At 48.9% G+C, this 15,812-nt stretch overlaps 1 protein-coding gene and 1 long non-coding RNA gene across 2 annotated transcripts; one reads left to right on the top strand and one right to left on the bottom strand.

Moving 5' to 3' along the window:
• Positions 1–6,370: 6,370 nt before the first annotated feature.
• LOC134740276 (uncharacterized) lies at positions 6,371–10,782 on the top strand. The gene is made up of 3 exons (XR_010127626.1): positions 6,371–6,441; positions 9,350–9,484; positions 10,545–10,782. It is a non-coding gene; the product is annotated as an uncharacterized LOC134740276 (long non-coding RNA).
• LOC129016145 (putative butyrophilin-like protein 10) lies at positions 9,346–12,971 on the bottom strand. Its single transcript, XM_054455171.1, has 4 exons — positions 12,887–12,971; positions 12,322–12,672; positions 11,052–11,333; positions 9,346–9,449 (listed from the first exon to the last, which is right to left on the bottom strand). Exons 1-4 carry the CDS (start codon positions 12,969–12,971, stop codon positions 9,346–9,348), a joined length of 822 nt encoding a protein of 273 aa, XP_054311146.1.
• Between the last annotated feature and the right edge of the window lie 2,841 nt (positions 12,972–15,812).

Here is a 15,812-nt window from a genome sequence, read left to right as displayed (position 1 = left end):
CCTGCCACTGCTTTATCAACTAAATTGATGTCAATTCTAAATCCTTTGTTGTCATTTCAACTGTGTGCATAGCATCTTCACCAGAAGCAGATTCCATCTCAAGAAAACACTTTCTTTGTTCATCCGTAAGAAGCAACTTGTCATCCATTCATGTTTTCTCATGAGACTGCAGCAATTCAGTCCCATCTCCAGGCTCTACTTCCAATTCTCATTCTCTTGCTGTTTCCAACACATCTGCAGTGACTTCCTCCCCTGAAGTCTGGGATCCCTCAGAGTCATCCATGAGGGCTGGAATCAACATCTTCCAATCTCCTGTTCATGTTGCTGTTTTGACCTCCTCCCATGAATCATGAATGTTCTTAAGGCATCTAGAATGGTGAATCCTTTCCAGCAGGTTTTTAAAAATTTCCCAGATCCATCAGAGGAATCACTGTCTGAGGCAGCTGTAGCCTTATGAAATGTCTTAAATAATAAGACTTGAAAGTTAATTATGGAAGTTAACTTGAAAGTTAATAAGACTTGAATATTGTGTTAATGGCTATTTTAATATTTTAATGAACTTAAAATAGTAAGCCATGCAGTAAACAGATGTGCTGTCATGTAGGCTTTGTTGTTTCATTTATACAGCACAAGTAGAGTAGATTGAACATAATTCCTAAGGGCCTTAGAATTGTTGTAATTGGTGAATGAGCGTTGGCTGTAATTTGAAGTCACTAGCTGCATGAGCCCCTAACAACAGAGTCACCCTGTCCTTTGAAGCTTTGAAGCCGGGCATTGACTTCTTTCTAGCTATGAGAGTTCTGGATGGCATCTGCTTCTAATAGAAGGCTGTTTTGTCTGCATTGAAAATCCATTGTTAGTGTGGCCCGCTTCATCAGTGATCTTAGCTGGATCTGCTGGAGAACTTGCTGCAGCGTCTTCATCAGCTCTTGCTGCTTCACCTTGCACTTTTATGTTACAGTGACTTCTTTCCTTAAACCGCATGAACCAACCTCTGCCAGATTCAAGTTTTTCTTCTGCAGCTTCCTCGGTTCTCTCAACCTTCATAGAATTGAAGAGAGGATCTTGCTCTGGATTAGGCTTTGGATTAAGGAAATGTGGCTGGTTTGATTTTCTATTCAGACCATGCACACTTTCTGCATATCTGTAATAAGACTTTCGCTTTTTTATCATTCGTGTGTTCACTGGGGTACTTTTAATTTCCTTCAAGAACTTCTTTGCATTCACAGCTTGGCTGACTTTGGCACAAGTAGCGTCTTTCTGCTTTGGACATGCCTTCCTCACTAAGATTAATCATCTCTAGCTTTTGCCTTAAAGTGAGAGGTGTGTGACTCTTCCTTTCACTTCAACACTTAGGGGCCGTTATAGGGTCATTAATTGGCCTAATTTCAGTATTGTTGTGTGCCAGGGGATAGGGAGGCCTGGGGGGAGAGAGGGAGACAGGGGAATGGCTGGTCTGGCGAGCAGTGAGGATGTACATGCCATTTTTCTATTAAGTTTGCTGCCTTGTATGGACGCAGTTCTTGGCATCGCTAAAGAATTTCAAAGGTAACATGAAAGATCCCTGATCACAGATCACCAGAACAAAACGAACAATAACAAAAAAGCTTGAAATATTGCAGGAGTTACCAAAATGCGACACAGACACCAAGTGAGCACATGCTGCTGCAAAGATGCCACAGGTCAGCTTGCTCAACGCATGGTTGCCACCCACCTTCAATTTTTAACAAATGCAGTATGCGAAGCGCGGTAACATGAGGTATAGGCTGTATATGAAAGGCAGTTAGACCAACTGGACGCTAGGGGGAGCCAGTCCCCAACACCGGGCTTGTTTCTCGCACCAGCTGCATGTCTGTGGGGTGAGTTGTTCCCAAAACCACCTCCGGTTCTATAACTCACTAGAAAAGCCCCCAGAACCCACTGAAAGCTGCTACGCTTTCCGTTACAGTTTATTATGAGGAACGGAGACAACTTTAAGTCAGCCAAGGGAGGAAACCCATGGGGGAGTCCGGGAGAGGTAACAGAGCTTCCACAGTCCTGTCCCTGTGGAGTCTGGGCTGTGCTACCTTCCGGGCACCCTGTGTGACTGTGCACGGGGAGTTCTGCCAACCAGGGACACTGCCCAGCCTTAGTATCCTGAGTCTCTTCTGGCATCCAGCACCTAGGGATGGCTGACTTCCCACATGGCCAGTCTTAGTCTCCAGCCTCAGAGGAAGTCGAACTGCAGGACTCAAAGGTCCCTACCCCACATCACATTGCTGCCGCTGGGCTTGGCTCAGGGACTCCCACCCCCATGTCACAGTGTTCTCTTCAGTGCGGCCAACCTACCCTAAACCACATTATGGGACTGTCCAGTGTGACCCAAGGCCACCAGGCAAACAAAGACCCTCCTATCAGGCATGGCATCCCAAGGGCTTTGAGGTCGCTTCCCAGCAGCAGAGTGCAAGGGCAGGGGGTCTTCTTGGGAACGGCTCAGTTGTGGACTATGCAATTTGCATGCCCACGCTATGGTCTGAAGGTGTCCCACCCTCCACATTAGTATGTTGAAATCCTCACCTTCAAGATGATGGTGTTATGACGTGGAGCATTTGGGAGGTGATGAGTTCATGAATGGGATTACTGCCCTTATAAAAGGGACCCCAGAGAACTCCCTCATCTCTTACACCACGTGAGGACTCAGTGAGAAGGTGCTGTCTATGAACCAGGAATCAACCTCACCAGCCACTGGATATGCTGGTGGCTTGATCTTGGACTTCCGGCCTCCAGAGCTGTGAGCAGCACACTTTGGTGGTTTCTAAGCTGCTCAGGCTGTCCACATGGACTGGGATACTATGTATCGCATCAGTTCCACCCCTGGGCTGTTATGCCAAAGAGATGCCAACAGGGTTCCATGAGGGCACAGGCATGGGATGGTTACAGAGCCATTGGTTGCTCTGGTGACAGGTCCTCACTGCTGAGGATGTGGAAAGGTGAATATGGTGGAGGCCTCAGTGGAAACTGAACTGAGTAAAAATTGTTCTGCTACAAGGGCCTGCACATGGGGTGCCCTTGACAAGAGATGTGCACATGGGATTTGCACATGGTGGTGCCCTAGGTTGTGTGTGTGTGTGCATGGATCAGAGAACTCCAGGAAGAGCCCATTTTGCTGACGATTGATTTCCTAAATGCAAATGCAACTTCTTCCAAGATGCAACGTGCAGAAGAGGGCGGGCAGGCCAACAGGCTATTGGCATTCCTGAGAACCGGGCTTACCTTTTTGGAAACCTGTGGATAGACTGCCCACCCAATCGCTTTTGGTGGTAGGATGCCCCCAAGTCTCGTTCTGCTGCAGGAGAGTGGGGTCACTGAACATAGAGCTATCTACAGCTGCAGAGGCTGTCTGGCAAGCACAGGGCTGTGGATACTGCACCCACCAATGGGCTGAAGGACTTTGCAGCTCAGGAGCCTTATTGGCTGTGCCAGAGTGTGGTTTGTCCAATCTATATCCCGCCCTTTCCCCTTTAAATTTTGAGCCCTCAAAATCATCTTTAGAGAAAGGCATAGACCTGTCTCCTGGGCTCATCCTTAACTTTGGCAAATACATTTTCCAAGGTGATTGAGACTTGTCTCGTCATTTTCCCCTATTGACAGGTCCCTCTTATAAGGAAACTAATCCCATTTGTAAGGCTCCACTCTCATGACCCAATCACCTCCCAAAGGCCCCACCTCCTAATACCATCACCTTGGGGGTAAAGATTTCAATATATGAATTTGGAGGGTGGGACACAAACATTCAGATTGTAACCCCAGTGACTGGATTTAGGGCCCACCTGAAATCCAGGATTATCTCAATCCAAGATTCCTAATCAAGTCTGCAAACAGGAAGACCTGTTTTTCAAATTGGATCACATTCGTAAATTCACAGAAGTGTCATTTCGGAGGGTTACCATTTAGTCCTCTCTGCGGGGTGTCTTAACTTCAATCCTCTTGGAGGCCATCTGTTGACAAGTGTGTATGTGCGTCAAATATCCATGTTACAGATGAGGAGATGGAGGCTCAGGGACATTAAGCAGCCCCGCGTCCCACAGCTAGGGGCTGCAAAGTCAGGACTGAAGCCCACTGAAGGACCCCTGTGCCCTTAAGAGAAATGTGGGGGTGGTGGCTGGAACGAGGAAGTGGATTAACCACAGGTAGATTAACCTCAGTAGATAGCGCAGTAGAGGTGAATGGAGCTACAGAGGCGGCTGGCTCCCTGCGGGCACTTTTGGGATGAGGGAACCTGCAGCCCTGGCTCCCGGGGTGGGCCATGTGCTACTGGTGTTGCCCTTTACTGTGTGATGCCATAGGCTACCTGGGAGGTTCCTGGCTCCAACACCACCAAACGCTCCCCCTTCCTTTTCTCTGGATTTTATTTTTGCTTTACATATATTTTTAATTAACACATAATAATTGTACATATTTGTGGGGTTTTGTTTCTGTAATTCCTTCCTTCCTGTCTGGCACATAGGGAGGTGCCCCATAAATGTCTTCAGTGAGGGAGTGACTGCATCGCCCCACGTTCTGCTCATCCTAGCAGGTGATGGGGTCTTTCTCCCCACCCCTCAGAGCAGGTTTTACACTTTCAGGTTTGAGGAAAAAGCATTCTGAGAATTGTTATGGGTTCCATTTTGTATCCCCCGCCCCCCAGTCATCTGTTGAAGTTCTAACCCCCAGGACCTCCGAATTTGACTCTAATAAGCCCCCCTTATCCTTGGGGGATACATTCCGTGACCCCCAATGGATGCCTGAAACTGAGGATAGTACCCAATCCTACACAGCCTGTGCTTTTTCCCGTACATACATAGCTATGGTAAAGTTTATACATTTGGCACAGTAGGAGATTAATAACAATAACTAATAATAAAATTAGTGAGGTGTGGTGGTGCCTGCCTGTAGTTTCATCTACTTGGGAGGCTGAGGCAGGAGGATCACTCGAGCCAAGGAGGTAGAGACCAGCCTGGGCAACAAAGTGAGATGTTGTGTGTAAAAAATATATAAAAATTGGAAAAAGGTAAATAAACTAGAATGATTATGATAATGTACTGTAATAAAAGTTATGTGAATATGGTCTCTCTGTCCTGCAAAATATCTTAACAAAAATAACTACAGTGGACCATAGGTAACTGAAACTGTGGGTGAGGAGGACTATGATATTTGGAGATAAGGTCTTTTGAGAAGTAATTAAGGTTAAGTAAGTTTATTGGGGTGGGCCCTAATCCAGTAGGACTGGTATCCTTATAACAAGAGGAGATTAGGATGCAGAGACACCCAGAGGGAGGACCATGTGAGGACACTGGGAGGAGAGGACTATCTGGTAGCCATGGAGCGAGGCCTGAGGGTGAACCAATGCTGTCTACACCTTGAAGTTGGACTTCCAGGTCAAGGAAAGAAATAAATGCCTGTTGTCTGAGCCACTCAGTTTGCAGTGCTGTGTTAGGCAGCTCTAGGAAATGGATAGAAGAGCTGATTAAAAATGCGCATTCCTGCCACTCCATGGAACTGACTTCCTAAGTCTGCACTGGGGCCCAGAAATCTGCAGGACAGGAGCCTGCTCTAAGGTTCTTAGAATCCACACTGAGAAACACTAATTCCAGTTTAGTCTCACAACAGCGAAGAAGTGAGGAGAGAACAGAGTTTCTCAAACTTCATTTCACTGTGCCCCCCAGAAGGAGCCTTTTAAGACTTTTTTTTTCCTCATTGTCACCACGACCCTGCAGCTTCCACAGCACAGACACACTGTGTATCTGTTTATGTGCCAGGTCCTTCAGAGGCTGCCAGCCACTGTGATGCCTTTAGCCCCTGAGAATGAATTCTCACCCCCTGGGGAGGCATGTCATTCCCATTGAGAATGCATAAAATAGAACAAGAATTGCTGTCCACTTTTTTTGTATGCATATGTACACATATGCACACACACAGATCTCCACTGAGACATAGAACATATCATTATGCAGTTCACAAGGAAAGCGCTGCTTAAAAGAATCCCAACCAGAGCACAGAGAATGGGAAACTGTTATAGGATGGAGATGTGTCAGCCATGGAATTACATGTAGCAGCATGGCTGGCTGTAGATGGAACTGCAGGGGAAACTGGTGGATTTGGGGGTCCCAGAGTTGGGCCCCGAGCTAGTCTAATGCTTCTTAGGCTCTCCATCTGTGCAGGAGATCCTATTGCTCTTCTGCAAGCCTTCTGTGAGGATAGAATGAAGGAGCAGTGGCCTTTGCATGTGCCCTCCAGGGGTCATTACTGCAATTGTAATTTCATCCTTACAGGGTGAGATCCAGGCTGGATTTGGGGTTGGTCACTCACTATGCATCCTGAGGCAGTGAGTTCCTTAAGTCTGGGGTGAGGGGGTGGAGCCAAGATGGCCGAATAGGAACAGCTCGGGTCTACAGCTCCCAGCGTGAGCCACGCTGAAGACGGGTAATTTCTGCATTTCCATCTGAGGTACTGGGTTCATCTCACTAGGGAGTGCCAGACAGTGGGTGCAGGACAGTGGGTGCAGCGCACCGTGCGTGAGCCAAAGCAGGGCGAGGCATTGCCTCACTCGGGAAGCGCAAGGGGTCAGGGAGTTTCTTTTCCTAGTCAAAGAAAGGGGTGACAGACGGCAGCTGGAAAATCGGGTCACTCCCACCCTAATACTGCGCTTTTCCAACGGGCTTAACAAACGGCACACCAGGAGAGTATATCCCGCACCTGGCTCAGAGGGTCCTAGCCCACGGAGTCTCGCTGACTGCTAGCACAGCAGTCTGAGATCAAACTGCAAGGTGGCAGCGAGGCTGGAGGAGGGGCACCTGCCATTGCCCAGGCTTGATTCGGTAAACAAAGCAGCCGGGAAGCTGGAACTGGGTGGAGCCCACCACAGCTCAAGGAGGCCTGCCTGCCTCTGTAGGCTCCACCTCTGGGGGCAGGGCACAGACAAACAAAAAGACAGCAGTAACCTCTGCAGACTTAAATGTCCCTGTCTGACAGCTTTGAAGAGAGTAGTGGTTCTCCCAGCACGCAGCTGGAGATCTGAGAATGGGCAGACTGCCTCCTCAAGTGGGTCCCTGACCCACAGCAGCCTAACTGGGAAGCACCCTCCAGTAGGGGCAGACTGACACCTCACACGGCCGGGTACTCCTCTGAGACAAAACTTCCAGAGGAACGATCAGGCAGCAGCATTTGCGGTTCACCAAGATCCGCTGTTCTACAGCCACCGCTGTTCTGCGGCCACCGCTGCTGATACCCAGGCAAACAGGGTCTGGAGTGGACCTCTAGCAAACTCCAACAGACCTGCAGCTGAGGGTCCTGTCTGTTAGAAGGAAAACTAACAAACAGAAAGGACATCCACACCAAAAACCCTTCTGTACGTCACCATCATCAAAGACCAAAAGTAGATAAAATCACAAAGATGGGGAAAAAACAGAGCAGAAAAACTGGAAACTTGAAAAAGCAGAGTGCCTCTCCTTCTCCAAAGGAACGCAGCTCCTCACCAGCAACGGAACAAAGCTGGACGGAGAATGACTTTGACGAGGTGAGAGAAGAAGGCTCCAGACGATCAAACTACTCCGAGCTACAGGAGGAAATTCAAACCAATGGCAAAGAAGTTAAAAACTAAAAAAAAATTAGACGAATGGCTAACTAGAATAACCAATGCAGAGAAGTCCTTAAAGGCGCTGATGGAGCTGAAAGCCAAGGCTCGAGAACTACGTGAAGAATGCAGAAGCCTCAGGAGCCGATGCCATCAACTGGAAGAAAGGGTATCAGTGATGGAAGACGAAATGAATGAAATGAAGCGAGAAGGGAAGTTTAGAGAAAAAAGAATAAAAAGAAATTAACAAAGCCTCCAAGAAATATGGGACTATGTGAAAAGACCAAATCTACGTCTGATTGGTTACCTGAAAGTGACGGGGAGAATGGAACCAAGTTGGAAAACACTCTACAGGATATTATCCAGGAGAACGTCCCCAACCTAGCAAGGCAGGCCAACATTCAGATTCAGGAAGTACAGAGAAAGCCACAAAGATACTCCTCAAGAAGAGCAACTCCAAGACACGTAATTGTCAGATTCACCAACGTTGAAATGAAGGAAAAAATGTTAAGGGCAGCCAGAGAGAAAGGTCGGGTTACCCACAAAGGGAAGCCCATCAGACTAACAGCTGATCTCTTGGCAGAAACTCTACAAGCCAGAAGAGATCGGGGGTCAATATTCAACATTCTTAAAGAAATGAATTTTCCACCCAGAATTTCATATCCAGCCAAACTAAGCTTCATAAATGAAGGAGAAATAAAATCCTTTACAGACAAGCAAATGCTGAGAGATTTCGTCTTTCTTTCTTTCTTTTTCTTTCTTTCTTTCTTTCTTTCTTCTTTCATCTGTCTGACAGGATCTGGCTCTGTCACCCAGGCTGGAGTGCAGTAGCACAATCACGGCTCACTGTAGCCTTAAATTCCTGGGCTCAAGCGATTTTCCCACCTCAGCCTCCTGAGTAGCTGGGACAACAGGCACACGCCATCATGCCTGGCTAATTTCTTTATTTTTATTTTTTTGTAGAGATAGGGTCTTGCTATATTGCCCAGGCTGTCCTCAAACTCCTGGCCTCAAGCAATTTTCCCACCTCAGCCTCCCAAAATGCTGGATGACAGCTGCAAGCCACCACAAGCAACTCTGTCATAATGCAGTCTTTATAACCAGCTGAGCACAATCTCTACTCTCAAAATAGGGCTCTGAAGTCTAGGAACAAGTCCTCAGCTCCTGAAATGACAGAGGAGGAAGTGAGTGAAGTGAATGAATGAAGGACACAGTCAATATTGAGAATAATCACAGTGATTGCAACTGTAAACCCTCCCCGACACAGCCCCTGCTCTGAATGCTACTCTGTTGGTCTTTCAGGATGGTATCAGCACTCCCAGCAGACAGAGTGGCTCAGGGCTCACACCAGGTCCCTCAGCCCACACCCGTCAGACTTGGGGTTCAAACTCAGATCTGTCCATTTTCAAGACAGAGCCCAACCAGCCTGCCTGAAATCAGCCAGTGAAGACTAACCGAGGGATTGCTAGGAGACAGATGGTCTCACTGGGTAGATCATAATTGTGCAGTGCCAGAGTGAGGATTCCCACTGGCCACCCCATTCCTACTGTGTTTGAGGACACATGGACGAAGCCTCAGCTCAGGGCTTCGTGTTAGGGTCCTGGGTTTGTGGGAGAGCAGGATGTGCCTTGTTGGGGCTCCCTGCTCACCACGCCATGGCTCAACCTTGTCGCTGCTGGTGGGCTGCCTCTGCTCCTTTCTCTTCACTCCCTCTCTTCTTCCAGTGATGCTTTGTTCTTTTCCCTTTGATGTTTCTAGAAGATGCAGATGCCTCCAGCTATTACGAGTCCCACTGCAACAAGGATCAGAGGCAGAGCCGCTTTCCATGCCATGAACTGGGAGCTTCTAGAGAAGGTAGCTGGAGAAAGATTCCCAGAAGCCAGGAATATTGGGGTGAGAGAGTTTCTGTGTTCTGAAGTCAAACTTGCTAAAGAGTTCACTAGTCCAGGGACATAATATTTGCAAACTACTGTGAAATAGTTTCCAAAATAGTATGTATTTGCACAGCTGGTGCTATGGACCAAATGTCTGTGTCCCCCAAAGGGGTTGAAATCCCAGCCCCTACAGTGATGATGTTAGGAGGTGAGGCCTTTGGGAAGTGATGAGGTCATGAGGGTGGAGCCCCTATAACAGATATGATGGGAATGGTGCCTTTATAAAGGGGAGAGCCCAGAAAGCTCCCTCACCCCTTCCACCATGTGAGGACACAGTGAGAAGGTGCTGTCTATGAACCAGGAAGTGCCCTTGCCAGACACCAAATCTGCCAAGCCTTGATCTTGGACTTCCCAGCTTACAAAACTGTGGGCAATAACTATCTCTTGTTTCTAAGCCACCTGGTCTGTGGTATTTTGTTATAGGCGCACAAATGGAGTAAGACAGTTGGGTTTAGACATATGCATAGGAAGTAGATATTAGATATCTATTTGTAGATAGACAAAGGGAGAAGTGATAAAAAGAAATATCGCAATAAGGTAAAAATATGGTGAATCTGAGTAAAGGATGCACAGAGAACTTCTCTATTAATCTTGCAAATTTTCTGTAAGTTTGACATCATTTAGAAAAGTAAAAGTGAAAGTTTTTGTGAAAAGCTAAATTTGGAAACAACCAAGATATTTTTCAGTAGGTGAATGGATCAATAAACAGTGGTCCATCCAGATCCTGGAACGTTATTCATTTCACAAAAGAAACAAGTTATCAAGGCATGAAAAGACATGGAGGAAACCTAAACGCGTACCACAAAGTGAGGGAAGCCAAAGTGAAGGGGCTACAGAGGCACTGTCCCAACTACAGGACATTCCAGAACACCTGGAAACTATGGAGACAGTGCAAACATCGGTGGTGGCCAGGAGTTAGGGGAGATGAATGAATGAGCGGAGCACAGAGGATTAAGGGCAGTGACATTATTTTGTATGATACTATAATGACAGATATGTGGTGTTATATATTTATTTAGAACCATGGGACACCATGCCAAGAGTGAGCCCTCATGAAAACTGTGCACTCTGGGTGCTGACGGCATTGTCAACGGAGGTTCATCAAACATGGTGGACGTTCCTTCTGGTGTAGGGTTTTTATGCTGGGGGAAGATGTGTGAGGGGGTTAGGGGAAGATGGGAACTCTCTGTACTTTCTACTAAAATTTGTTGTGACCCTAAAACTGCTTTAAAAAATAAAGCCTATTTTACAAACCCTAAAAACTGTTGATATTAGGATGTACATTTCTTGTTCCCCCAAAGGCAAGGCTCTCCCCAGCGTCCCTGCACTCTTATCTCTGTTCCTCTTCAGTAATCAGCACCCAAACAGTGCACCTCCCGGGACACACCAGCCAGGTGAGGACAGGGACCTGCCGCCCGTCCCCGCTTGCCACAAACCCCACAGCTGTCTCTTGATGTCCCCAGTGTCCAGGGCCACGGAATCCTGTGCTCAGTGATTGTGAGGACAGAACTGAATGGAGGACTCACCGGGCAGGTGGCTTTCAGCCACCTTCCTCCTTTCAGGGAGGAGGGAGCTGGAGATGGAGCAGGAGAGACCCTCCACAGCCCTGTCCCAGAGCTTCAAGCTGGGTGCCACAGCCCAGAGCCTGGTGGTGGCTGAGGCTGACAGATTGGTCACAGCAGGCCTAGCCTGGCCTCTGAAGTCTCTCCGTTCCACCCAGGGCTTGGGGAAGCAGCCTGCTGACGTGCACTCCGGCCTGACTCCATCCTGCTGGTCCATCACCTGGATTCTGGGCTCCGTGCCCAGCCCTGAAGGAAGAGACAGCGACTTGAATCTTTGCAGCCATGGCTGCTTCTATTTAAAGGAAAAACAAAATCTTGAGGATTTCCAATGTATTCTGGCAATTTCACAAACTGACTACCCTGTGTTACACACCATCCCTAACAGAGTTCCCCCATTTCCCAGACAAAAGAGGGGAAGCAAAGTGGAAAAGGTCCAGGAAGATTGAATAAGCATCCTGTGTTGCAGAAGTAGAATTCATGGCACAAGATGGGACCCAGGCTTGTCTGCTTCGAAGCACAAGTTCTGAGTCACTCGGGAAACCTCCCGTATCTCAAGACTCTGTTCTCTCTTGGCCTCTCTGTCTCCTGTCATTATTTCTCTGTCTCTCTCTTCCTCCCACTCTCTGTTGCTTACTCTCTTTCTCATTTTCTTTTACAGTCTCTCTGTCTCTGTCTCTATCTCCCTCTCTCTGTCTGTCACTGACTCTCTCTGTCTCTTTGTTTCATTCTCTCTGTGTTTCTCTCAGTTTCTCATTCTCTTTGTCTCTCTCCATCTCTGTCTCTCCTGTCTTTCATTCTCTGTCTCTGCCTGTCCCTCCCTCTCCATCTCTCTCTTTCCCCGTCTCTATAATTCTGTCATTCTTTCATCTCTCTCTGTCTTTCTCTCATCTCTCTGTCTTTCTCTCCATCTCTCTTTCTCTCCATCTCTCTTTCCACCTCTGTCTGTCTCTCCCTGCTTCTTTTTCATTCTCTCTCTCCTTCCCTGTGTCTCTCTCATTCTCCCCATCTCTCTCTTTCCCTTCCCTTCGCTTTCCAGTCCACTGGTGTAAGGAGGGAAAGGAAGATGAGGAAGGCGGCTTTGCCTTCACCGCTGTGCTTCCCGGGAGCAGTGCAGGCCAGCACGGCAGCTGGGAGAGTGCACTCTCACCCTCCTGAAAACTCCTCCACCTGAACACGCTGGGCCCCAAGGCCATGCCTGGAAGTAGACTGACAGCCAGCTAGCCACCGGCCTTACCTGCCTTCACCTGCACAATGGCCTCGCCGAACTTTACACCATCCTTGAAGTGGCAGCAGTATGTCCCGTTGTCAAAGGCGGTGACCCTGTGAATCCTCACCGTGGCCTTGCCCCTGGCCACATGGTCACTCACGAAGGTGGTCCTTCCTCTGTACTGCCACTTTTGCTCTCCATCCATGTCCATCCCTCTCTTGTGCACGTGCACAGCCAGGGAGGGCTGGCACCTGTACCACCTCAGCTCCATGTCCTCGGCACTGATATTGGGGAACAGCTGGCACTGTAACTCCACGTGTCCCCCAGCCATAGCCAGAATAGGGGCATGAGGCCCAATGACATCAAAGTCAGCTTTCCCTGAGGGAGGCAGATCAGAAAGGGCTGGGTTAGGCCATGTGTGGGGAGGCCAGGGCACTTCCCCCCTGCCCCTCCCTCATCTTGGAAGCTTTGGGGACCTATTGAGCCCTGAGCTGCTGGGAGATGCTTCAGCTTCCTGCCATGCTGGACACACCCACACCTATGCCAGGGCATCTGCCTCGACTTGCACAGGAGTCGGTCCCTCAGTTTTGACAGATGCTGGCCAGTGGGAGCTGCGGGAAGACCAAGGTGACAAAGCAGATGGACAGAAAGGCCTCTCGATTGCACGTCACTGCCATTCCTGCCAGGCTGGAGCCACGCACTGTCACTGGGAGAGGAGCCACCGCCAGGAAGCTAATAGGTGCGGAGGAAAAGTGCCATGGAAGAAAAAGAAGAAAAAGGTCATTCACTCTCACTCTCAAACAAGTTATTAATGCTATAACTGGAGACATAGCAAGCCTCATGTGCTCCTGTACCCATCTCCTTGCGGGTAACACACCTCTCACCCTAGTCCGTCTGCGGAATTCCACGAGGACATCCAGGAGGGAAGGGGTTTGATTTTCTAATTGCTCACAAAGAGCTGTAGCCCAGTCTCTAGCTAGTGACGGTCATGAAACTCCAGAATGCTGGGGGAGAAAACCCAGACTTGGATTAAGCAAATTCGAGGTCAGAACGGCATCAGGGGATTCCCTTAATGTCCCTTGCTTTCCTGCTGTCCCCATGGGGACTTCTACAGTCAGGGGCTGGGGGCTGGGCCCAATCCTCAGAGCTCTTCAGCTGGGATGGGCAGGCCAAGACCCTCATGAGTCTCTTGTGAGCATTTCTTGTAACCTTGGTTTAGAGAGCAGGTATTGGGAAAAAGGTCTGTGGCCTTGGGCAGTTCTACCCAGCACAGCCATCCAGGTTGGGCATTTACATGTGTGATTAGGGAGTTGTGTGGGCACAGGCTCTTGTCCTATTTGGTTCTTGCATTGCAGGAAGGCCCTGTGGTCCTTCTGCCCTTGGGGATGGGGAGAGGGTGGAGGAAGCAGAGACACTGAAGAGCAAACCACGTCCTGACCATAGACAATGCTCACCTGGCACCGAGAGCTGCTGCAGCTTCCCTGGGAAGTCCTGGCGACTTTAGGGGAATGAATTTAGTTTCCTGCCAACTCCAGGTGGGGAGTGACTCAGACCAACCACTCTGTCTCCAAGCGGTGATGTGAAAGGCAGCCTAGACATCTGGCAAAAGCCGCCAAGTCCCCCAGTTTCCAGAGATTCTTCCTTTTGTTTTTTGCAAAAATATGTAACTGTACCTTTCTGGCAGTTGCAGCAGAGAAAAAAAAAAAGGCTTCCTGAAGAGTGTGATCTCCAGTGTGGAACACCCCAGGGCTGGGGAGCAGGAGATACAGCCCGCAGGGAGGAGACGGGCCTCAGGGTGGGACCCAGGCCAACTGAAGGAGCTGCGAATGCAGATAAAGCCTGCAGTTATCTGGCAGCATGCAGGCCCAGCCTAGCTGGCCCGGGTCCTTCAGGAAAGGTGTTTATGATCATGTCGCAATGGCCTAATTCCTGTATTGTCCCAGAGGGACGTTCAGGGCTCCTCTTCCCCAGCCCTTCGCTGCCCTCCGTGGCTGTGGGGTCATGGGTGTCTGTTCTCACTGGCAGCCTCCCTGGCCCAGCTTAGAACCTTCACACTGATTTTTCGCACCCAGCAGCCAGGCCTATTCCCTCCTCACCTTCTTGTTTGATGATCCAAAAGTCTGGGCCTTTTCCTGGGTGGTTTTTGTGAGAAAGGAGTCCTTGCTTTGCTAGAGGGAGGAGCTTTATCCAAACTCCGCAGACAGGTGCTGAGCACTCCTTGTGCCCACGGGCGATGGAGGAAATCCAAGTGCCAGGTCCCTCCTATGTCCCTCCTTAGGGGAGTATGCCTTTGGTCAACCGGTTGTTCCCCCTTTTATATGTCAACACGTAAGAATTATGTCGTCCTGTGATCTGCTTTTGCCAGACAATGATGTGACCTAAAACTCGACTCACTTGTCCTTTTTAAAAAATTAATTGGCCAGGCGTGGTGGCTCACACCTGTAATCCCAGTACTTTGGGAGGCTGAGGCAGGCAGATTGCCTGAGGTCAGGAGTTCGAGACCAGTCTGGCCAACATGGTGAAAACCCGTCTGTACTAAAAATACAAAAAAATTAGCCCGGCATGGTGGCCTGGGCCTGTAATCCCAGCTACTTGGGAGGCTGAGGCAGGGGAATTGCTTGAACCAGGGAGGTGGAGGTTGCAGTGAGCCAAGATTGTGCTACTGCACTCCAGCCTGGGTGACAGAGTGAGACTCTGCCTCAAAAAAACATTAATTAATATATTGTTAAAGACAGGGTCTCACTGTGTCACCCAGGCTGGAGTACGGTGGTGTGATCTTGGCTCACCGCATCCTTGATCTCCCAGACTCAAGCAATCCTCCCATCTCAGCCTCCCAAGTAGCTGGGACCACAGGTGCACCATCATGCCTGGTAAATTTTTGGTATTCTTTGTAGAGATAAAGTCTTGCTATGTTGCCCAGGCTTGTCTTGAACTCCTGGGCTTAAGCGATCCTCCCACTTCAGCTTATCAAAGTGCCGTGGTTACTGGCATGAGCCACTGTGCTGCATCCAGTCACACTTGTCCTGATGACTTGGGAAGGAGGACTCAGGTTTGAACAATCTAGAGTGAGCCGCTACGATGTACAGAGCACACTGTGTTAAGAGCAGATTGTGATGCCTGTTGTCAGATGAAGAGTGTCACGAGCACTGGGAGAAGCTATGGCAGAGAAAGGTGTCCTGGCGGTGTGGGCTTTCAGCCCATGGGTAGGTCACCTGACACGGTGGTCCTTCTGTGCATGACCCCATGTGTGGCCCAGAGTCTCTCAGGTGGGCAGCCGGGGCTCCTGCAGACACATTCAGCTCCACGTACCTCAGGTACAATGTTTAAAGTTCAAAGGCAAGAAGAAGACAGGAGGTCACACACTGCACAATTCCATTCATATGAAATGACCAGACAGGTAAATACAGGGACAGAAAGAAAACTGTGGTTATTGGGGCTGAGGAGATGGGGGAGGTGGAAATGGAGATGAGGAATAACTGTTTAATATTTTTGGGGTTTTATTTAGGGTGATGAAAATA

Source organism: Pongo pygmaeus, chromosome 1 (assembly GCF_028885625.2).
Source record: "Pongo pygmaeus isolate AG05252 chromosome 1, NHGRI_mPonPyg2-v2.0_pri, whole genome shotgun sequence".
NCBI classification, from domain to species: Eukaryota; Metazoa; Chordata; class Mammalia; order Primates; family Hominidae; genus Pongo; species Pongo pygmaeus.
This window is presented reverse-complemented; position numbering and strand designations above follow the sequence as displayed.